Below are 24,029 nucleotides of genomic sequence, written 5' to 3'. Positions count from 1 at the left end.
CACTGTATATATTCTGAAAACAAAGCATCCCCTCCCACCCCCACTGTAGCATTGCGTGTTTTTAAATTGTAATACATTTCTAGCATTTTTTGTACTGTTATAGCATTTTTGTTATTGATGGATTGTTCCTTTCCCCCGTGTTATTGGTTTTGCCCTAGCTGTCCATCTCTCCAAAGATCTGCCCCTCTGTTCCCTGTTCTCCTCCTATTGAATGTCAATCCCTCCCCAAGCCTGCCTCTTTCTCTAGAAACTTCCCTATCAATCTTGTATCCTTTGAAACCCCACTGGTTTGTTTAAATTATTCTCCTCCCCTGCAGTCCCCTATTGGTTTATTCATTGTATTCCCCACCTTGTGTTCCACCCCCAGTTTTTCCCAATTGGTCAAAGACTGTATCCTCCCCTGGGACCTCCTCCCCCTTATAATCTGATGTATGCGGGTCACTTTGCCCTTTCTGTCACTGAACCTCCGGGAATAAACTTCTTTGGAAACCATGCAGAGGGCCTGTCCCCAATCTTCATCCCTACCCTCAGCACAGTCTGCAGTCCCCCTGAGCTGCAGAGCTGCCGTGCCCTGTAGCTGCAGCCCGGATCAGACAGCTTTGTGAGGCAGCCCAGCTGTGCTCTCGGTGTCGGGAGCTGGCCGGGCTGAAATCCGGCACCATGGCACCCCACCAAGGCGAGAGAAGCCACTGCTTCCTGTCAGGAATGGACATTGCTCTTACCTTTGGGTCTTCAGCACAAAACTGCATAATCTCTCTCCACTGTCTATCCACAGTCTGAAACTGCCGTCCCTCTTCCGGCATCTGTTGCATAATATCCTCAGAAGAAAAAATGGGTTCCAAATACAGCCACTGGGCCTGCACTTTGAGCCAGTCATCAATATTCTCCTGAATTTTAATCAAGCGGCTTTCCCATTCCTTAATAAATGGTTAAAGAATGTTAACTTGACATTTCCAAGCAAATACTGAGACAAATTATGATAATGAGACAACAAATTCAGGAAAGGTAGACATTGTGGTAGTCCAGCTCCCAAAGAGAGAAAAAAAAGTCTACCAATAAACAAAATGAAAGAAAAATATTTAGGAGTGTAAGTTCTTCCACATATACAGATAGCCAAAGGAGCTCAGAAATTTTTACTCACTTGGAAATTAATTTTCCAAAGTGCATTTATCACTTTAGTGCTATGAACTTTCAATAACTTAATTGTTAAGCAATAGCCAGGAGGCTACCAGTGATAAATTCTATTTCATCTCCCCACAGCAAGGGCTCTTTAGCTGAATGGCAGCAGGGACACAATACCAGAAAAGCCACCTCAGCTGACAGGAGATACCCATCGAGTCAGGACAATGGCAGATACCACTGGAGCAGGCTGCCTGTAAAGTGTAAGTATGTTCACTGAGCCTGCTTGAGCCTGAATATTTCCCACATAAAGCAACAATGAACTAGGAAGGGTAACTGCAAAGCAATTCCACCAGCTTCTCTCCTGTCAAAAGCCATGGTGTTAGCACCACAAAGACTACTCTAGCCCTGAAATTCAAAAGCAAGTGTAAAGCACTGCCATCATTGCTCTGAGGCCTGATTTAAAAACACTCTCCCAGCCATCAAGAACTTCCTTTGCCCTGAGGAAAACATTGTAGTTCAAAATTTGAGTCCAAAACTCAATAAATACATAAATGTTCTTATTAGCAATAATAGAAGCATTATTTCCAGTTATTAAGAAGCAAGGCTAATGGAAATAGTGATTTTGCAAAATATGAGGAAAAATGATCATGTTCTCTTGGTTACACTTGAATCTGAATGGAAGAGAGAATTCCAAAACAGTAATAAGATAAGTATGACTCATACTTATGACTTAAAAGATTCTTGCTGAAAAATCAATGAAAATATTTTGTTAACAATTCAAACAATAAAGTTGTAATACAATCAGTATACTATTGCACTACAGTTATCTCACAAATAAAAATGGTTGAAAAAGTACTCATTGTACCCTTATTTCAGTCTCAAACGGTTTAATGAAAGGTGATCCTCTCATTGTCTGAGTTTTCATAATCTGATCATCAAGAAGAGCCTGAATATCATCCACTGAAGACAGAATATGAATACCAGTCTCACGATACACATTTGTGGTGAAGGAAATTGAATCCCAGGTTTCCTTCATGGTATGCATTGCTTTCTCCAAGGAAAATTCCTGTTCAAAAAGGAAATAGCTTGGTCTAGTCACTGAATTATTTTTCCAACTCTCTAATTCAATATATAAGCATATCTAGCTGAATAAACTATTTTGCTCTAGCAGCACAAATTAACTATTTGTTATTATTTTTCCTCAGTATATTCTTTTCTTGCACACAGAAAGCAGCACACTTGGGAAATACTGATGATGTCACATGAGACACAAATCCTTACACTCATTATTAATATATAATGGGCCAAAGTCTCACCAAATCTCCTCTGTTGCATAATGGCAGAGACAAATAATGCTAATAAGTCACAAAAGTATTCAATAAGAGACCTGATGTCCCATTTGTCACTATCAAACCTCTGTGCTTACCTTGCTTGCCCCTACACTTATTGCTGTGAACTGGTCTAAGTAAGAGGATAGATTCTGCTTCAACACTTTTCTCAGGGTAGTTCCAGCATCTGGTGTTACATCATATCCTGCTATGTCTGACATCTGCTTCCAGTGACGTTCTCTCATGCCAGGATTACAAAAGACAACCACAGTGGGAATATACTCCTAATTCAGAAGAAACATTTATAAGTAAATATTGTCATTTACATTATTTCTTCATTTTTTAATCTTTTGTGTGCATTTAGAATTCTGCTACAGCAGCTGAAGACATGAAAATCTTTTCCAAAAGCTGCAGATGGCTGCACTTGGTTTTCCATTCAATTTCTAAATAATTATATCAACTACTGAAGAAGAAATATAAAAAAACTATTAAGCATAATTTTTCAGTGATGCTAAATTTTGCTTCTATTAACATAACACGAGTCCCATTTCAAAATTCTCAACTACATCCTTAAATGTTTTTCTGCATCCAAAAATGACTTTTCTCCTATATGTGTGCTCTTGTTGCAATTCCAGAAACTATAAAAAAAATTTTAAAATCCAATTTTATTAAAATTAATGAGACAGTACAATCTGGAAATGGGGATTCAGAACAGCCTCACTCTATCTCTGACTCTGCATCATCTACATGTACTAAGCCCTGAATTTAGCATTTGTCCCTCAATATCAGATATTAATATCTCTCATGTTTTCTTACCTTGAATTCTTTAATCTGCTCCAGAACTGAGGAACACATTGTAAGAGTTGGATTACCCAGCAGACCTGTGTATCGCGCTGCCTTTTTCTTCTCCGTTGCCGCTTTCTTCTGCTTTTGTTGGAAGAGTCTTAACAGTTTGTACATCTCTCTATAAAATTCATCAATCTCAGTCTCCATGCTTTCCCCATCTAGCTCCAAAAAGGTCCCATCCATCCATCTGAGAAAAAAAATAAGGTTACAAAACAGAATAACAAATGTAGCCCACAAATAATTATCACTTTGTTTTGCAACACATGAATAGCTATTTAAATTAAAGCAAAGCTCTTCTTCCACATTATTGTTATTCTTTGCAAAATTCTAAAGCCCAGCTAAAAGTGGTTCAACCACATTCTTCTGTGTATTTGTGTAGTTCTCTCAAGTCAGACACATACTGAAACTGAGTAATTGCATGAATGGACAAATATTTAAGTTAAACTCTAGAGAGAGATTGACATATGACATTTAAAAATACACTAAGTCTTGTATTTTCAAACCCCCCACACTTTCAGCCATAGCACATTAAAACTTCTAAAGAATAAATGAAATAATAAACAATCTCCCTTAATTTAAACACAGAGTACAGTTTTGTGGTAGAATGTAACCACCAAACAGCAACATAGTCATTTGAACCCACCATTTTGGACAGCTGCTAGGTTAAAACCAGTTTTGGTTCCATGCAGATGATGAGCTCTCTAGTTGAGCTCATGTGTGTGATTCATGCTGTGATTCTTGGGGCTGTCCTGTGTAACGCCAGGACTTGGACTTCATCGTCTTTGTGGGTCCCTTCCAGCTGAGGAAGTCCAGTGATTCTGTGATTCCATGATTACATTTTAAAAATAAAAACAAACCAACTTTTTTTCTAGCTGAATTAAAAATAGCAAGTCTGATATATTTGTTATATTACCCTCTTACTTTGCTTGCTAGAAACATGTTAACAAGAAAACAAATCCATATTCTACATCTGACATAAATGAGACCAGGATAAGCATTTTGCTCACTCTACGTCTTACAGCATTTACTGGTGAATTACCTTCTTTCTGTTCGCTGCCATTTCAGTATAAGGTTGAAGAGTTTCTGGTATGGTTCTATCTCAGCTCTTAAGTTGTTGAGGAGAGGGAATTCACTTGGTTTCCATCCAAGCAGAATCTCCTCTTTATTAAGAGCAGCTACTGTTTCATCAGTGTCCTGTATTGTTTTGTGTAAAGTCCTCACCTCAGTCACATACTGAAATCAAATAATAGTATGTCTTGAGAAATAACCAAATTGTGCTCTGAGCAGCTTATATTAAAATATAAGCTTTCACATTAAAATTTTGGAAACAAGATTTAAAAACACTTCTGCTTATTGATGAGTATATAAACTGTGAAGAAACCAGATGAACATTATGAAAAATAAAATTGGTTCTCATAACTGAATTTTAGAGTATACTCAAAATGTGTGGGCTTTTAAACTTACTGTTCCAGGAGGCAGGCACACAATTTTTTATGTACGTGGCATATCATATTGGTAACTGGGATTTATTAGCTTAGGATTTCTGTTTTGTGCTTTGAAGTGCTTTGTTTTTTAAAAAGCCAATATTTCTTACTATGCAATATCCTCCAATTAAAGCACAAGACATGCTCTGAAAATTAAAAAATACTGCTAGAAATTCATGAAACTTTGGAGCCAGTGATCTGCTCTTCACTAGCATAACAATTAAGTTTTGAGGTTTGTAGGAAAAAAGTATCAAATTGGTAACTGTGCTGGTTTTGCTTTAATTGATTTGTGGTAAAGAGGAAAAATGAGTAAATTATATTCGTGGGTGCACACACTCTTTCTGAACTTCTATTATTGGTACCTATCAGCTAATTCTAGCTTTGTAGCAAACTTTCCTCTAAATAAAATGGTAAATACCAGTGGTAAACAAAAATGGGAGAGGGATTAAGCTTGGTATCTGTGGCAAGAGGATAATAAATGTTTTAGTTCACATTTGTTACACTGATTACTTTTCATTACAATTTTTCTATGATCCCTGGGTATTAGACACATAAAACATTTATACCAATTTTATATTATTAATCAAACCTGCTGCATGCGATCCAGTTCTGAGTATTCTTCTAATTCTGACACAGATTTATAAACCTTGTCTAATTCACCATGCAGGTTCTCACATTTCTGTTGCACTTCTTGTTCTCGTTCAGCTTTAGACTGTTGGATCAGCTACAAAAGAATTTATTTTTTTCATGACAAAGGTGATTTTAAGTTCTTTCAATAATTAACATACATACTACCATCTAAACATTTAATGCAAACAGACAAAACTAACAGTACAGATAAATTATCGACCTTGCAACAGCTGATTTTTTTTCCTATGTCCCACTTCAGTGTTTGCAACCTCTACATGCTAGCATGGTAGCTTCATCTCAACAATCATAGCAGTTAGGATTGCCTCAAAGGCCTCCTTCAGGAAACAGGAGACAGAAAATAAAGCATTACAGAAAAAAAAAAACCAGATATTCTTAATTTTGGGATTCAGTATTTTACTGCCAAAGGACACCTACAGTTGCTGAAAGCCAATGTTATCCCACACGTACCTGTGGCTGTAAAAGCCAGAAATTCTAGAACATAAGACCACCTGAAAGCACTGGGTCTGCACACTCAAGGCTTTCTTCTAGGGTACCAAACAAAAAAATCAACAAAGAGAGAGATTTCCTAAGACAAGTACACCTACTGCCATGAAAATTTGTGACAGACAGAATTTCACCAAAGGAGGAACCACTCTTTTCATTTTGCACTAGAATAAGAACAGACTCATATCTGAAAGTATACAATGCAAATATACAGACTCATGAAAACTTGGTGTGAAACTTTTCTTGTCCTCAACCTCTAGCACAATGCAAGTCACTTATAGCCAGCTACAGGCTCCCACTGCTGAGGGATTCTCACCAAGTAGTGAGATTCACTCTGTAGTACCATTTTCATTAAAAGGAGTTAGAACAAGCATCATGGACTCTCTGTGTAGAAGTAGAAACTTAATTTTACTGATTTTTTGGGGGGGATCAAAAGAAGAATGTGCTTGCATGGGGATAACATGCAAACAAAGTATTTTATGGATGTAGCAGTCTCCCAAGCTGGGTATCTTTTCAGTCAGAGGCATAATTTCTACCCTTGGACAAAACTTATTAAAGGAGAAATCCTTACTTGTAATATTTAAAAGATACTGATTTTTAAAAATGTTAATTATGAATTCTTTAAAAATTTTAGAAGAAATTATTAAATCTATGCTAAATTACTACAGAGGCAAGAGAACAATAAAAGGCTTGATTTACTGTGCCATAGACAGAGAGAAAGCATGCTAAGCAAGATGAATACAGGTGCTGAAAGAAAATTAATGTACAGTCACACAGAGAAAATGAGATGCTGCATATTTTCTATTAATTATTGCTAGAAAACATTGTTCCCCGTTCTTTTTTTTGACAGAACAAAATACCATTTTAACCAAATGACTTTCTCTTCAGACACTCAGTCTTACATTTTCAGTTACATTTCAAGTACAGTAGTGAACTTTCATCTACCTATATCTTACCTAGTACTGACCACAAGCATATTAGGATAATCAGATGTGCTGAAGCTTTTAAGTTACAGTGACAGTTTTAAAATTTAGCCACAAAAAGCCCGCTTTTGTTACAAAAATCAGGAAATATGTTATTCATGCATGTCTAAATGAGTATGGTCCATGTTATATGTGTATGTACATTTAGCCTGCTGAGGAAATAATAGCTCAAGTAAAGTGAGAAGTCTAACGAGCCAAAATACACCATAAACTAAGAAAATGCTCTTACAGTATCATGCTCTTTAAAAATGCGGCTAATCTTCTTTGGCCAAAATATGGCAGTTTTATTTAGTTCAATGTCTTCAGCAGTAAATGGATAAACATCTATCAAGTAACTCATCTGCCGACAGCACTCCTACAAAGAGAGATTTCACAAAACTTTAGGTACGATAGATCTGTTTAAAATATAGGGCATGATAATATTATCTATAAAGAGAAAATAAAAATCTACATTTCATGAACTTTTCAGAATTCAGAGCTCCTTCAGCCAATTGAATATTAACATCCAAAATATATGTGTAACATTTTTCAAATCCCTGCCCTGATCATGAGCTTGTTTCTCTAAATATGACTCCTGTGTTCTGTAAATCTATATGCAGAAATTCTAATGTTATTAAGAATATACAAAATACAATTTCTGCAGATATAAACATATTTATAGACCTATTACCATCAGAAAATCTGACACATATTCACACACACATTCACAAACTACTCCTAATGTAACATCACCTATATTCTGCTCAAAGAGTAAATTGTTTCTTGTGTGTTCAAAGTCTGTTGACTGTTTTTACACATAAAATGTTCTTTATACTGTCTATTATATTTTCACAAATAGATTTTTCAGCAGTCCTGAAGTAAATCTCCAAATACAAAAAATAAATGGACTGATTTATTAGAAGCTGCATTTCCTCACAGACTTGCAGAACACATGGGAATGGGAACAAGAAGCAAATACATGTGGCAAAGAATAAGCTGGACTTCCCACTTCTGTCCAAAGTAACACTGAGTTTATTCACACAGGCAGAAGAAAGTCTGCCCTCTGGAATTAATTCTTTATTTGTATAGGTCAGCATGTCTAATAAAGGATCAAGAATTGAAGGATAGTCTTTTACCTTACTCCTTCGCACCAGGTCCTGAAAATCTTTGGTTTTGACTTTCTTCATGTGTTCCATTATTTCTACCATTTCTTCTGTTGACTCAGGAACTTTTAATGCACATTCCTTAATGGCTTCACATTCACTGATTATCCTATAGGTTTATTTTACATAAAATACCAATATTTTAGGATGCTAGTTTGACTGGTTTCAAGCTCAGCTTTAATGCAATTAAAAATTCAAATTACTTCTTTAAGTATTCTCCCCTCACAAAATTCCATTATTTATGAAACTAGAAGGGAAATATGACCAAGTCAGTCTAGACAAATACTGGTTTCTGACTTGCAATATTTGCTTTGTTTGGATTTTGGGGTATTCTTCTGAAATAAATGCTTTAGTAACCTGTTGCTACTAAAAGAACTTCAGCAAACTATCATTAGTGTACACACAAACACTTTCCTAGTAATATTGTCTCACTTTGGTAATGTGGAATCACTATAAAACTTGGCCATAATTGTTCATTTTAACTAAAAAATGTAGTAAGAGATTCCCCATTATTTAATCCATACCTGCAAATTAACCTCCTGTTTGATCTGTAATTGATATCCTGTAAGGTCACCCATATAGAAGATAAAGGGGAGGTGGTGGATATAATTATTCTGAGTTTTAATAAGGCTTTTGATCCTGTCCTTCACAGAATCCTTCTAGAAAAGTTGTCCAAGTGTGGGATGAGTGTGTTCATGGTGTGCTAGGTGAAGAACTGGTGAAGTGCAGAGCTCAAGGTGTTGTAGCAAATGGCTGGCAACTGTTACCAGCAGTGTTCCTCAGGATTCACTGGCGGGCCAGTTCTGTTCAATGTCTTTACCACTGATTTTGGTGCAAGAGTTGGAGGCACCATCAGCAAGTTTGCTCATCATACAACCATGAGGTGCTGCTGACTCCCCTGAAGGATGGGACACTTTGCAGAATTAAACATTTGACTGTGATTAAGGGGATGGAAGGCAATGAGTTGAAATGGCAGATTCTGCACCCAGGATGGAGTCACACCCAGCATAAATACAAATGGGGAAGAATGGCTTGAGAACAGCCCTGCTGAGGTATCCATCAGGTAATAAGAGAGTCTGACTTGGACAGTTAATACTGTAATTCACACATAAATCCAGAACAGTAATAAAGTTCTTGGATCTCTGATCTTAGATCTTTGATCTTTTAGCTCCTCCATTACCCAAGTCCATACTAATATGTTCTCCTACCTTTTTTTGAGACTAACACAGCAGAAGAAATACAACAGCCTGTGCAAACTGAATAAGATCAATAGTTAGCCAAGAACCTTCAGTAAACAAAGTATGGTATATTTGCATTTCTTCTACATGTTTCTACTATGCATTTAACACATAGAACATTCACAAGCAGAAAAATTCTACTTACCTTTCATTTTCCTCTCTGTAATCTGCAAATATTTTGTCCATTAGCATTTTTGCGAAGTTATTTGCACAATTAGCCAAACCTTGCTTTAAATCCTCACAATTCAAACAGATCATAGGGAAATAAATCACCTCTGGCAAACTCATGATTTCCTTCTTGAGGGTGAAAAATTCATCTATGAACTTCAGAAAAACATCAGACTTTACACTTCAGAGCTGTTGTTTAATTACTTGGCTACATGAGTAAGTATTAGATACTGAAGAAAAGAAGTAATGCTTTCTTCTATTTACCATAAATTTTTAAGGAAAAAATCAGTTGCATTGTAGGTAGTCCATATATTTTTAGCTAAAGGCTAAGAACCTGTTACCCTCTGCTACCTTCTCATATTGCTGTATTTATAGTAAAAATTATGAATAAAGTGTAGAATAAAAACTTACAGTAGTGTATTCATCAAAACTGGGTTGCTCTGCTATAAATGTGTTTATCCGTTCCTCTGCAGTTCCATCTACAAGCCAGCCATAATTTTCAACTACAATTCAATTACAGCACATTTATATTACTAAAATGCATATGCCATACAGCAAGCAACTTATTACAAAGAAGTGACACAGCTATTTGCACACTCTTCCATCACTTACCATAGCCTTTAAAATGTTGCTTTGGGCCTTCTAAGTTGTCTCTAATAGATTCTCCCAGAGTGGATTTGGCCCATTGGACGGTGTGAGCAGGAAGCTCAGCATCCAGAGTTTCAGTGCTACCCATTAGCCAAGCATCTACCGTTTGGAAGTTCTAAAAGCAGTGCAAGTGTTGATTATTTAAATTTTAAAGAGCAGCACAAGGATATATATACTTTAAAAGTAAGTTGCAATCTGCAGAAGACACGATCACAAAAGTATGAGACCCTAACCATGACCAAATTCATATGCTTTATACACATGTAGAATGACTTTTCCTGAAGCAGAGTTGAATATGAAACATGTAAAGGAAAACAAAAAACTATCCAACCTTGCATAAAATGAAATTATTTAATATATGCAAATACAGAAAACCAACTCCAAAACACTTCTCTGAAAGTGAAGTGTTCACTTCTCTGAAAGTCACCACCACATGTGACTAGAGACCAATACTCAGTTCATATCTAAAGCCCCCAGACTGGCTCTCTTCCCTGGAACCACAGACAGGTTCCCAAGACATCAGTCTTTTGATGTTGTATATAATAGTTTTTAGGGATTTGAGTATTTTCTTTTTCCTAGAAAGAAAAGCAATATCAACTCTAATTTTCCTTGTGTTTCTCTGGAGATCTTAACTTTAATGAAAATTTATTGTAAATCAGCAGACATATAATAAAGATGTTATTATTGTAATTGCAGACCCAAAGAGCAGACTAAAACAATCAATAGCAAGTGCACCAAGTTTTTATACAGAAGGAATTACAAAACTACTTCAGAGCCTGGAGTGCCACTGGGCATCTAGATTCATGATGTGACCTGTAGAATCATTATGGAAAATAAATAAAAGTTGCATTCTGATTCCATTGCCAGGGTAGTCAGACTCCTAAATCACAAGTATTTTCACTGAACATCTTAACAATTGCATAATGAAAAAAACCAGAAGCACACCTGGAGAGTCTGTCCTATACAATCAACTACAAACAGAATTGCTTCTTCTAAGTCTTGTAAGCTTGGATAAAACTCCATTCTATTTTCATCAAGAGTCAAGTCCATCTTAAATATAGGCAGACGTCTTCTGTCTTCCAGATCAAAAAGTTTCACAAAAACTTGTGTTGTTCTTTGCAGTAATTCTTTCAGCTAGGTAATAATATAGATCACCGATTAGTTGACATATAAAGGGCTCAACCCATTTTCCACTCATCCAATAAGCCAGGATTTCCATTCATTTTAGCACTTCTGGCCTGACTTATGGATAACTGAAGCACTGTGAATTTTTCTAATAATTCTAAGTAGAAATCAGTTCAATTATTTTTTCTAATAATTCTAATTAGAAATCAGTTCTAATTTTTCTAGTGGTTATTAGTCCCAACTCTTAAATGATAAAAGCTAATGAACAAGTAAACATTTCAGTAAAGTCCATGCATCTATTTTTGCTACAAAAGTAAGTCTATTATTAATACATGCATGTAGAAACAAAATATCTTGAAAGCATTTTCCTTTGACTAGACTATTGTTCCATTATTTTTCTACAAAGCAAGTAATGTTTTAATGCCATTAAGTTTATCATGGGAGGAAAGATATTTACCTGATTAGACATAAGCACAGCCACACAGTTATAAAAAGACTCAAGCTGATCCAAGTTTACACCATCCAGGGATTCTGGTTGACTAAAGAGACCGAGAACCCTTTGGTACCACGTAGTCATTATCTTGTCTTCTGCTTTAGAACAGCTCAGGGATGCATCAGTTTTTAAAGATCTACAGTCAATTGGTCCTTTCAATCTAGAAAAGAAAGTTACAGCCAACTTTATAAACAAAATTTAAACAAACCAAACACGGAGTAAAGTAACAATACAAACTTTTGTATTACAAACCTAGTTTTTCTCTAGCAGGAAGCACAGTGGGAATTTACACATTGCTTCAGTAGACTAAAAGGAAAGAAAAAGCCTGCCTCAAACTCCAGGATTTGCAGAACAATTACCAGAAAAAATAATGTGGAAAAATATTTTGAAAATTATCTTTTTGAAAACTATGAAAATTTAAAGTTCCAAGATAAAACAGAAAATTCAACTTCTGAAAACCAGCAAGAAGTCTGATCTTCAAGGTTAGCATAGAATTTTGTACAGATGACAATACTACAAGAAGTTGATTTTTCAAATCCTACTTTGAACAGATTTCTATGGAAATTAAGCATTAAGAATAAGTGAACAATGGGGAGAACTTTCCAAAATTAAAGGCAAAATACAAATCAAAAGGTCTGATATTACCAACAACTTGAATAACAATAAAATACGTAACGAGAGAAAAAAAGTCACGTCATAACACACAGTAACTTAAATCACAGTATGTTAAAATGGTGCATCAAAGCAATGTTCTATGATAAATAATAGAACTGAACAAGCTCATCTTTATCAGCTTCAAAAACCTGTATGGGTCAATATTTCAGCAGAACAGACTTTACCTGCAACTAGAGAAATCCACTACAAGAAAGTCAAAGAATGCTGTATAACCAAAATCCAGTAGTGTTTTCATTGTGGGGTGAAGAATATGTAAGGTGGAATTTATTTGGTTTTTTGCTTTGATATAACTGCTACGCCATGTACTAGAAAAATCCAGGCCTCTAAAAAAGAAAAAGCATTAAAAAGCAACCAAAACAAATAAACAAACAAAAATTAAGAGCTCAAGCACTACTTGAATAAAGTACTGATACATAAAAGATAGTATTCAAAAGATTATGGAACAGTTAATTAATGCCACACACATGTCCTCACCACCATGCAGTGGAAGTCATACAGATACTCTGATAAAACATGCTTTATCCTCCATGGTATTTTCAGATGCTGCTCTATGTAACTAGAACAGTAATAAAACACTGTCAGTGCTAAAACTTTGTAGAGCATTCAGATAAGAGATGTTCAAATGCAAGATCCTCTGCAGAGATTTAAAAATGCCCCAGTGAGGGGCTCCAGAATTAATCTTGCACCATAACTCTGTCCACACAGCTCAGCAAGAATGTCCCTCATGTAACTCAGTGTGTTTTGCCAGTCAGTTATTTGCTAACTGAATCCACTCACAGAGGTAATGAAGGCAAAGGTGCCTCCTCTTCCAACTTATCAAGTTCTTTTATGTCTGGTTTGACAAGAGCTCTTCTCACTAAAAAAAATACATGAACATTAGAAGAAAATTAGGCCATATTCAATAGTCACTGTACTTCCTTAAAGCAAGCACATAGTAGGAGGAAAAAGTAATTGTGTCACCCTAGTCTGCAAAACACGTTCTCTCAAAGGCAACTGAAAATCAACAGCTTCTCTGAATTTTTATACAGATTTGGGTGCCTTAATTCCAATTCTGGCTCCTGTTCCTGAAGGTTTTCAGATGGGTTTGTGCTTACATAATGGAATACTTCTGCAGTTTCTTTGCTGAGGGGATGGTCAGTGCCAGCAACAGGCTCCCCAGGGAGGTGGTCACAGCACCAGTCCTGCCAGGGGGCAAGGAGCACCTGGACATTGCTCTCAGAGCCCTGCAAGGAGCAAGGAGCTGGACTCTAATCCTTATGGACCCCTTCCAAGTTGATATATTCTAGAATTGCAAGAATTTATGGCAACTCTGTTACATAATTACAGTGAGGTACTATAATTATGCCACTGATGACATTACAAAGAAGTTAGTCCAATGTTAAATTGTTTATTTTTTAATCTACATTTTTAAAAGACCAGCCACTCACTAAGATATTAACAAAACTGAGCCCAATTTCAGATTCCAGTTACTACAAATGTAAATAAATTAATACATGATTTCAAGGAAAAACACTTTCAAAATTCCAGTTCATGACTCTTTTTACAGGTTTCAAAATTGAAGTGACTTGTATGAGTGATATCTGAAAACAGTAATTATCTTTGCAGATTTTTATTGTGAGCTTCCTCCTGCAACAAAAGCACCATCAGAAAACTCATGAATACATTTGTGAATAAAAAGCTTAAAAAAAGCTGCTGTTCCTGAAGAGGTAGAAAGAAAGACTAGTACATTAAAAGTTTCTCCTTTCTTTAACAGTAAATAGCAATACATTCTTGCTTCAAATTAACTAAATGGGTTCAAGACATAATGAAATAACTTCATCAGCAATCAACCTTTTTGACATGAGCTCTGCAGCTGTCTTTGCTTGAACTGTACTTTCAACTGGTTAACTTTTTATTGGTTCAAATAAAATAAGCAAGTTTTGCCTTAAATATTATGGCCAACATACATTTGATAAGGCAGGAAAAGCTAATCAGTAGTTGATTACAAAGATCCTGCCTGGCTGAAACAAACCAGAAAAATTATTTTAAGCATGAGAATATGGAGTTTATAATACATATACTAACATGAGTATAAGTGCTGAGTAATCTGTGGTACTTACACACACATCTTTGCATGCTTTTTTCATAATCCCTTACTACCTCCTTCAAAAGGTCTTCAGTGAGCAGCTCTCTATCTCTGCCCTCCATAAGTGGCTGTGGCACCATGGCAAGCATGGACCTCAGCCACTGCTGCTGGATGGGAACCATGGGATTACTCTGCACACAGTTCTTCAAAAAGAAGTATTCTGCCTGGAAGAACAAGATTTTCAGAGCTCTAATAGCTACCTATGTATGTATTTTTGTGTTAGGCTTGGCAAAAGTCTCTTTTTATTCATAATTTCTTCATTTCAAAATTTCTTAATTTCTGTAAAGGTGGGGTATTTAATCTAATCTTTTCTGTATTCACTGACTAATACCCTAAAAACTGCTTTGTGGTTGGTAACATTGTCTCTGTCTTAATGTTTAAATATATAATAGTGTACATGTCACTATGGCATTTTCCTTGGTCCACTGCTGAAGTTTATGGCTAACAATGAAATAGTTCAAGGTTTAGGTTATTGTTGTTTGGACAAACATTTATCTGGCAAAAACTGTGGACAAACATCCTCCATAAGAGGAGTGGATCTTGGCCAAAGAAATAGGTATTTCTGCTTTTGCTTGACAGCTTTTGTATAAAATCTCTACATAATGAGTTTGCCTAATAACAGCTAGGCAAAACTGGTGTTACCTTAGGCTACTTAATGTAAATATTTCAATACTAATCTGAGTTTCAACTGGCTCTCAGAGATGAAGTCTTACTTTAAAAGCTGTACACAAATTTGAAGTTTAGTGCATGTTCTTCAAATTAAGGGAACGATGTCAAAAACTCCTTTTTGTACAGGCTAAGGTACAATCTATGACCTCAACTGAAAAAAATCCTGAAGCCTGTTAGGTTTTTTTTCCTAAATAATCACCTTTAACTAAGGTTAAATTATTATTGATAGATGCTCTTTCTAAAACACAAAAATACTTTTCCTCTACAGGACCACAAGACAAGATTCCTATTTTGCTTCTAATCAATTTTCCCTCACCAAGATTACTTCTTCCTGTTTAATAACAATAATTCTGCATAACACACTTCTCTTAATTCACTCTTCAACGCCAAAAAAAGCAAATGAAAGAATTGAACTCACCCTTAGTTGTCTTTCATTGTCCATCTGTATAAAAAGAAATGGAAAATTGTTACATATGAAGAACATACAAAAAATACTGGAAATATAAAATTTAGCAAATATTATTCTTAAACAAAGACTTTATTCTATAGATATATGGGCATACATTTCAATTGAATTACCTGAGTATATAAATACATTTATGAATTACTGAGGAGCAAAACAAGTATCTTGAAGTAAATTCTAAGAAGGAAAATAAATGTCCCAATAACAAAGAACTAAATAGAAAATACTTAATAAAGAAATACTTTCTCACAGTTGAAGGCAGGTCTGTGATAGGAGGTGCAGCATCTCTCTCCTCTCTTTCATCCATGTCAATGTAAGAGACTTCAAGAGCTCGATCAATTCTAAAGTAAACCACAGCATCAGAAGTGGGGAAAAACTACAAATAATACAATGAAAATAATGCTAGCACTTTAATCAATGCAACCTATTTTTTCATCTTGATCACTAAATCTCACTATAATTATATGAAACAAACACTGTTATTTGTCAAATATCAAATGTGTAATGTCTCTTTCACTTGAATTTCAATGTCTTGAATTACATGAAACTCACAGTATCTGATTAATGATCTTTTGCTCCTCCTTGCCTTTGTGGTATGCCAACAGTTTCTTCTGTGATGGTGACTCTTCAGATACGACTGGTGGAGGTAAAGCAGGGGGGCGAAACAAAGTTCTCAAAGTCCGTTTACTGGAAGTTGCTTCATCTGAGTGCTCCATCTAAAACCATAACAAAACCAAAATTCTAGAACACAATCCTGTCCAGAAAGGAGTTTCACACATGCATCTATTAAGTTGAATGTATGTAAGGCATAAAATGAGGCCACCTCAGGGATCTCCACAGTTTAGGTATGAATTGTTTCAAAAAACAGAACAACAGTTTATATGGTAAAATGGCAAAATTCAAGAGAAAGTGTGTACATACAGAGCCTGTCATAAGAAGGGAAAAAAAAAGAGAAAGGAAGAAAGGAAGAAAGAAAGACTCCAATAAATTTCAACTAAAAGATCACTCTTCTATGGCGGCTTAATCGTCTGAGCGGGGCTATTCCAAAGACTGATGGTCGGGTTCCCCTGGAAACACGATGCACAAACTCACCACTGCTTTTCAACAGCTTCCCACAGGGGAGCAGGAAGACAAAACTACCTCCTAAATCAGTGGTATATCCTAAAACCACACCAAACCGGGGATGGTGGATGCACCAAAGGACACAAAGGACTCAACCAAGGCCGGCCGGGACGCGGCCTTTTCCCGGCGCTCCCTCAGCCCCGCCGCCCTCACCTCTCCCGGCGCCGCGGTCCCGCTCGGCACAACAGCGCGGTTACCGCGGAGCCGAGGGCGGGCCCGGGCCGTGAGGGGCGCTCGGGGCTCTCCCTGGCCGAGATCAGTGCGTCTCGTGATGACAGGAAAAAAAGAAAAAGAAACTTGGAAAAACCTTACCTTGACCGTCCCGGTCTTGCACAGGGCTGAGACAATCCGAGCGAGTCAGAAAGTCCCTCTGCTCCTGGCTCTGCCTGCACCAAGCAGATCACAGCAAAAATGCTTGAGAAATTAGAAATATAATAATACCCTCAAGCATCAGGTGGCTGTTGCTAACCTTTTCCTTTTTGTACAACTATAAATGGAAATTTTAAGGAACTCTACACGTTTGCTACCCACCTGCCCACACTTGGCAAAAGAGGCTTTAAAATCCTAATTTTGTGTCTGTGTAGGCAGAGCTCCACACGCAGTCTGAGGGAGCAGGGCGGGGGGATTTTATATCTGTTTTACAAAGTCCTGGACACCTGCCTGGTGTGGCTCTCACTACAAGGGACTATTCAGCGTGAGGTCTCAAATCAGACATGAAATGTTTTCTCACGAACAGAACACAAACCCAAACTCTTGAGTTAAAGGATTTATCAACAAGCAGTTAGTATCGGGGCGTTATGAGGGAGACCCGCCCACGCCCAACATCTGTTGGCCAGGAAGCTGCGCCGAGCAGAGGGGGTTTCGCCGCTGAGGGAGCAGAACTCGCTGGTTCTCCGGTCGACCAGACTCACGCCGTGCCGGCCGGTTAACGGCGGGGCGCGGGCTGCGGGCACGGGAGCAAGAGCACGGCCCGGAGCGGGGCACGGGGCACCAGCAGGGGGCGCTGCCTCACGGCTGGCAGCGCGAGCCCGCCCCCTTCCCGCCTCCCACGCGGCCCCGCCCCTTGCCCCGCGCGCTGACGGCAGCTGCAGCCCCGCCCCGCCCGTTGCTCCGGCCCCGTCGCGCGCGGTGACGGCAGCGACAGCCCCGCCCCGCGGTTCCGGCCGCGCCCCGCGGAAGCCGCAGCGGCGCCGGGTCCATGTGGCGTCGGCTCCGCTCCGCCCTCCGGAGCCTCCGCGGCTCCCCCGCCGCACCCCCGCACGGCGGTGGCGGCCGCCCGCCCGCCGCCATGGAGCGCGCCGTGGTGCGCTGCGTGCCGTCCGAGCCCAAGCTGAGCCTGCGGTTCGTGCTGCCCGACGGCAGTGCTCGGCACATGCAGCGCGACCAGGCGGAGCCGCTGGGGCGGGCACTGGCGCGCATCGCCACCAACGCCGCTAAGGGCTACGGCAAGGCGGGCAAGAAGAGCAAGAAGGCGCGGGCGGAGGGCGGCGCGGAGGGCGAGGTGGCGGTGCCGGCCGTGCCGGCCGTGCGGCTATTCTCCCGCGACGGCGCGGCGGTGGCGGAGGAGGTGCCGAACGCGGCTGCCTGGCAGGACGGCGCCGTGCTGCACATCGGGGACGCGCAGTACCGCGTGGAGCGCAACCCGCCCGTGCTCACCGAACTCCGCCTGCCGCGCTCGCTCCTCGCCGGCTTCCCCGTGTGCCCCAAGGTGAGCGCCGAGTTCGCCGCGCCGCAGCACTGCCTGTTCCGCTGGTTCCGCGAGCAGCACCCCGCGGGCGGCGGGGAGGCGGCTGGGGAGGCCTGGGTGGAGACGGCGGCGGCCGAGCGCGTGTTCACGCCGTCCAACGCGCTGGTGGGGCTGCGGCTGAAGCTGCGCTGCACGCCCGGGGACGGGGAGCAGCGCTACGGCCCGGCCCTCGAGGTGGAAAGCAGCAGCCCCGTGGAGGCCGGGCCCGGCGCCTGCACCTTCGACGCCCGGCACCTCTACACCAAGAAGGTTTGCGGCCACGGCTCCGTCCGCGCCGTCTCCTACAACATCCTGGCCGACACGTACGCGCAGACGGAGTTCTCCCGCACCGTGCTCTACCCCTACTGCGCTCCCTACGCCCTGGAGATCGACTACCGCCAGAACCTGCTCAAGAAGGAGCTGGCGGGGTACAGCGCCGACCTCATCTGCTTGCAAGAGGTGGATAAATCTGTCTTCGTGGACAGCTTGGCCCCGGCGCTAGATGCTTTTGGACTGGAGGGGCTGTTCAAGATTAAGGAGAAGCAGCACGAAGGCCTGGCCACTTTCTATCGCAGGGACAAGTTCAGCCTCCTCAGCCAGCACGATATCGCTTTCAGCGAAGCCCTGGTCTCAGAGCCGCTGCACAAGGAGCTGTGTGAGCAGCTGGCCAAGTACCCCCTGGTGCAGGAGAAGGTGCTGCAGAGGTCCTCTGTGCTGCAGGTACCAGCTTTGACATGCCTTCTTCTCTTTCCCTTCTTTTTTTCCCCCCTTTCTTCTCCTCCCACTGTCTCCAGGTGCAGCAGGGCCAGCGTTCTTGAGCCTCAGGCAGTCGAAGGGAGATGAGGGATTAAGAGTTTGAAACATCGAACTTTGTTCTCTATTAGCTGGGGTAATGAATAGAGGAGAAGATCCACTTAGGAACAAAAATAAAACATTGAGATCTTACTGAACTGCATATATGGAATTACCAAAATTTGGTAAAAAAAGGCAATATTATTTTGCTTTAAAATGAAGACAGCTGTTGAGATTCTGGGCCAGGTAGTGATTCCTGGCTGGTGGTATTGGCAGCCAGTGTTTCATTACTTACTCTTATATGTCAGAATATTCTTTATAAAACTTAGATCTTATAAATCAATTTTAAGTTAGTTGAGTATGCTTTATAATGCCTCTTTAGCAAGTGACAGGAGGGAGACAAATAAGGTTGGACAGGTGTGTGAGCTTCCTGATGCCAGAGGCTCTGCCCACAGAGCTGTTGTGCAAGCACAAGTGTGTAAAATAAAAGGCTGTGTCAGGAACTGCAGAAACACCAGTAAAAGTTTCCTGCTCATGGACTGAGTAGGACTAATGGGATTTCTTTATAACTGAAATCACCTCCAAATTTTGTTCAGTTTAACAATTATGGAATGCTACATTTGCTTGCTGAAAATGGAGATTTAGCTCCAGTTCTGTTGCAGAGAGGGAATACAAAAGTATTCAGAATGGTACAGCCTGAACTATAACTTATGAAAAAATATGGTCAAACCAGACAGAGTCAAAAGAATGTTTGTTAAATGATGTAGTGAGAATATTTTGGCTGATACCCAGATCTTACATAGAAGACTATTGAAAAGTACAGCTCCTAAATTGAGTTTATTGGTTATATGCATCAGATTCTTGGAACTGGATTGCCACAGGGGCATAAACTGACTAGTGCATTTTAAAATATATAACCTCTCTATTTAAGACTTAACAAAGACTATTTTCTCTCTTAAAGGTTTCAGTTCTTCAGTCTACAACTGATCCTTCCAGGAAGCTTTGTGTAGCAAACACCCACCTATACTGGCACCCCAAAGGTAATTTTTCCCACATTCCTGCATGTAGGATAACTGGGTTTGGAAAGGTTCTTGCTCTTTCTTGGGAGAATAGATTTCCCACCATTCTTTTGCAGCTATAGCCTTTTCTTCTGGAACTGAGGGTTTCCTGCCTCACTTCTTATCTAGATGGAATCAAGCCAGACTCCTAGGTCTGTTTATATATTTATTTTTTTAGTGTGCCTAGGAGTCAATAGAATCCAGCTGAAAGCAAGGCAAGTCACATCACACAGAATTTGCCCAAAAAGCAGACCATAAAATAGAGAGAACTATGTGTGTGCTTATGGTATCCTAGACCTGTTGAACATGGAGCTCTCCCAGAGTACTGCCAGGAGGGGCAACCAGATTGGGCTCCAGAAGCTCTTAGGAGAGATTCTTCTCAGTTAGTTTTCTTTTGGCTCTGTGCATTTTTGGGAATATTATTAGGATGGTTGCCATGAAATGGAAAACTGCTGTATATGGGTGTTAAAGCTTCAGAGTTCTTGCATGGGCAAGTTTAAGGAGGAATTGTTACTCAAAAATATTTATAGTCACAAACTTGAAAGGCTTCTTAATTCATGAAAACTATTCTAAAATTCAGGATTGCTGTTTCACAGTTATATATGCTTAAATGAGCAACCCAGTGAGCACCTCCAATGCTGTTCTGCATTATTTGAAAGAATACTTTTGTATGTCCTTAGGAGGGAACATCCGTCTGATCCAGATTGCTGTGGCCATGTCTCACATCCAGCATGTAGCCTGTGACTTGTATCCCAGGATCCCAGTCATATTCTGTGGGGATTTTAATAGCACACCCTCCTCAGGAGCTTACAGCTTTATCAGCAGCGGTGGCATTGCTGAAGATCATGAAGACTGGGTCTCAAATGGGGAGGAAGAAAGGTGCAGTATGTCTCTCAGCCATCCTTTCAAACTGCTAAGTGCTTGTGGAGAACCTGCTTATACAAACTATGTTGGTGGGTTTCATGGATGTCTGGACTACATTTTCATTGACAGAAACGCTCTAGAGGTGGAACAAGTTATTCCATTGCCAAGTCATGAAGAAATAACAACCCACCAGGCTTTGCCAAGTGTTTCACATCCTTCTGATCATATAGCACTAATTTGTGACTTGAAGTGGAAATAGAGTAGCTCTGGCATGGTGCTTTTGGGGGTTTTTAAACAAGAAATTTAATTTAATGTACTGCTGGGCAACTGAGGTTAGACCCTGACTTGTAGGCTACTAAAAGGAAAGCCAAAATGATTAATGAAGAGTTCATGTGTTTAATGGCTCTACTGAGTATTGTCACACTGTTCAGAACATTTGCATGACAATTTCCCCCTTTTTTATATGCTAATGGAAAAAAATACATTGAAGACAGGGTTTTGAGAATTGGATTATCATATACATTTTTAGTGTTTTTAAAGAATTAAGAATTATTTTGTTTAAAAAAAAAGAATTTAATCTGATTTGTAAGACAGTCTACAAATTGAACCCTGTTTAATTCAGAAATAAACACAGAACCTAAATCCAAATGGATTTAGTTGACTCCACTTTGATTAATACAACTGTAAGTTAAGTTCATAAATTGTCTTGTTCACTTACCATTACTGTGGCACAACTTCTAGTAAGTTGCATGAACAATGTACTTGTACCTACTAACTTCTGAAATGATGTTCTTAATTATCAGTGAGTAGACCTTGTCAAAAATCAACCATATTAAATTCAAGGCTGTAATTGATTTGGAAGCAATTTGTCTGCCCACATAACATGGCTAATGAGGATAATGTTAACACCTTGTGAAATTGGACTACATGAAGAAACAGCATCTACTTTGAACATATGTTCCTTCTGGTTTGAGTCATCAACAATAAAAGATACTGGAGTTTAGGACAACCAGCTTTGGATGGGAGGGAGCTTTTTATCAGTATCATCTGTTTTCAGGTGGGGAGAGATACAGAACAATGTGGTGCATTAGTTATCTGTGCCTAAATCTTTACAAAGAAACACAAGTGACTTGCAAACCTTTATCACAATGGTTGTATTTTGTTTTTCTCTTGCATACAAAGACAACCTGAATTTGTAGTGTTTTTCCATGCGTTTTTTCTTTCTAGAAATAGCCTAGTTTGCCCTATTTTGTAGGATGCAGGGAAGTGTATTTTATCCATACCTTCACAGAATGTGTTGGAGTGGGTTCAGTCATTTAACAAGGTTCTTGCCCTGCATCATTCATCCATGGAAAACAAAAAGCATTTGGAAACCATTCACTAGATCTTCCTCTTTCACCTAATAAAACTCCCTTTATCAATTGTCTGTCAGTGTTGTCAGTTTGGGGTTTTTTCCTAGTTACTGGTGTCTTCCATGGCAAAACAAGTCTGCCTGGGTTGATAAAAGCTGTGTACTCTACTGCACACCTGCTCACCTCCCCTACATTCTGGTGCTCTGTAGCTGGGATTCACTCAACTGTTTAAACACTACTCACACCAGGAAGTCACTTTCAGGTGAGATATTTCTGAGGGTTGCTGGTGCTGTCTCTTGCCATAGTAATTGCTGTGCTGTGAAGGGTGATGGAAGTGAGATTGTGTTACTTACACGGGCCAACTGAGCTCCCCTTGTAACTCTACGGAACCTTCTTGTCCTCATTTTTAATTACCAATCCATTACAACTGGGTTACTTTGTATTTTCCTAACCTAGAACATTAAAACTTGTAACTTGTCCCTGGAACCAGAAGATGGAGCTGCTCAGAGAACACTTGCCTGGTGCTCTGCCTCCCTTCCCAGAAACAGCAGCTCCCTCCCGCTTGCTCTGCTGGCACTTGGGCTGCTGCCTCTGCCTCCCTGCAGACCAGGGAGAGGGAGTGCAAAGGGAAGCTGGAATCTGCAGGAAGCAAGTGGTGAGGACAAACACAGCACTGGAACAGGCCCTTGCACATGGCAGATAATCCTTTACTATGTTTAGGAGAAAGTCAGTCCTGTGAGCTGATGCTGGGGAATCTCCAGACCCAGTATCCTCCAATTAGGAAACTGCAGCAGCAGGGGCTGACTGCCAATAGCAGCAATGTGTCAGGAACCTGCCACATGTCAAGAATGAGAATGCAGCACTAGGGTCTAGATTAGGAAAGGCACAGTTCAAAAAACCTGAGTTTTTTGGGGAAAAGAACCCTTAGGTATACCTTTGGCCCAGAGCCCCCAGGCTCCCAAGCTCTATTTACATCTGTGTGAGGTAACAGATGGTGCTTCCTACTGCACTTACCTTGATTTTTAACTCCCATTTTGGCTCTCCCTACACCTCTGGACCTTGCCCAGCAATTAATTCTTCCTCTCTAAATCACATCCAGAACCCACATTTGTAAAAGTCCCATTCAACTTGTCTCCATTTTATTTCATAAACCTAAACCCACCTGTACTTGTTCCTCATCCAGCAATTGGAAAGTTCCATGGCCTTCACAACAAAAAACCGGGTAGGATTTTCTTTGCATCTTTGTAAATGTGGATGGGATTTTTTTGTTTTTGTTACTCTACTTTCCCAGACCACCTGTTAAGGAAAAAGGAAAATCTATTTGCCTTCTACTTGAATTTCCCATCTCTGATTCATTAAACTTAGAGACAGTGCTGCCTCCTACCTGTCTGTTGTCTCAGGAGAGAGTTGTTTCTTCTTCCACAGTGGCTCCTGCTGTGGACAAACTCATCACTCACAAGAATATTACAGAA

At 39.7% G+C, this 24,029-nt stretch overlaps 2 protein-coding genes across 2 annotated transcripts in view; one reads left to right on the top strand and one right to left on the bottom strand.

Annotated features, from left to right (window-relative positions):
* DNAH12 (dynein axonemal heavy chain 12) overlaps positions 1-17,067 on the bottom strand; it is a 59,336-nt gene extending 42,269 nt beyond the window's left edge. The window contains exons 1-20 of the mRNA XM_071439747.1: positions 16,817-17,067; positions 16,196-16,359; positions 15,894-15,984; positions 15,599-15,622; positions 14,486-14,675; positions 13,164-13,242; positions 12,551-12,709; positions 11,676-11,871; positions 11,039-11,227; positions 10,058-10,208; positions 9,857-9,948; positions 9,423-9,601; positions 8,013-8,148; positions 7,127-7,252; positions 5,370-5,504; positions 4,336-4,529; positions 3,267-3,483; positions 2,549-2,734; positions 1,988-2,188; positions 723-917 (exon numbers count right to left, since the gene is read on the bottom strand). Coding sequence (XP_071295848.1) covers positions 723-917; positions 1,988-2,188; positions 2,549-2,734; positions 3,267-3,483; positions 4,336-4,529; positions 5,370-5,504; positions 7,127-7,252; positions 8,013-8,148; positions 9,423-9,601; positions 9,857-9,948; positions 10,058-10,208; positions 11,039-11,227; positions 11,676-11,871; positions 12,551-12,709; positions 13,164-13,242; positions 14,486-14,675; positions 15,599-15,622; positions 15,894-15,984; positions 16,196-16,359 — 2,904 coding nt within the window. The 5' untranslated portion in view covers positions 16,817-17,067. The remainder of the gene's footprint in view (positions 1-722; positions 918-1,987; positions 2,189-2,548; positions 2,735-3,266; positions 3,484-4,335; positions 4,530-5,369; positions 5,505-7,126; positions 7,253-8,012; positions 8,149-9,422; positions 9,602-9,856; positions 9,949-10,057; positions 10,209-11,038; positions 11,228-11,675; positions 11,872-12,550; positions 12,710-13,163; positions 13,243-14,485; positions 14,676-15,598; positions 15,623-15,893; positions 15,985-16,195; positions 16,360-16,816) is intronic.
* An 851-nt stretch (positions 17,068-17,918) lies between these two features.
* Positions 17,919-22,631, top strand: PDE12 (phosphodiesterase 12). The gene is made up of 3 exons (XM_071439760.1): positions 17,919-19,211; positions 20,245-20,323; positions 21,022-22,631. The coding sequence occupies exons 1-3, from the start codon at positions 17,964-17,966 to the stop codon at positions 21,462-21,464; spliced, it is 1,770 nt and encodes a 589-aa protein (XP_071295861.1). The 5' UTR covers positions 17,919-17,963; the 3' UTR covers positions 21,465-22,631.
* The last annotated feature ends 1,398 nt before the right edge of the window (positions 22,632-24,029 follow it).

Source organism: Agelaius tricolor, unplaced genomic scaffold, assembly GCF_023055355.1.
Source record: "Agelaius tricolor isolate 1412-34295 unplaced genomic scaffold, bAgeTri1.0.p SCAF_14, whole genome shotgun sequence".
NCBI classification, from domain to species: Eukaryota; Metazoa; Chordata; class Aves; order Passeriformes; family Icteridae; genus Agelaius; species Agelaius tricolor.
The sequence above is the reverse complement of the archived record's forward strand: the minus strand, read 5'-3'. Positions and strand labels throughout refer to the sequence as shown.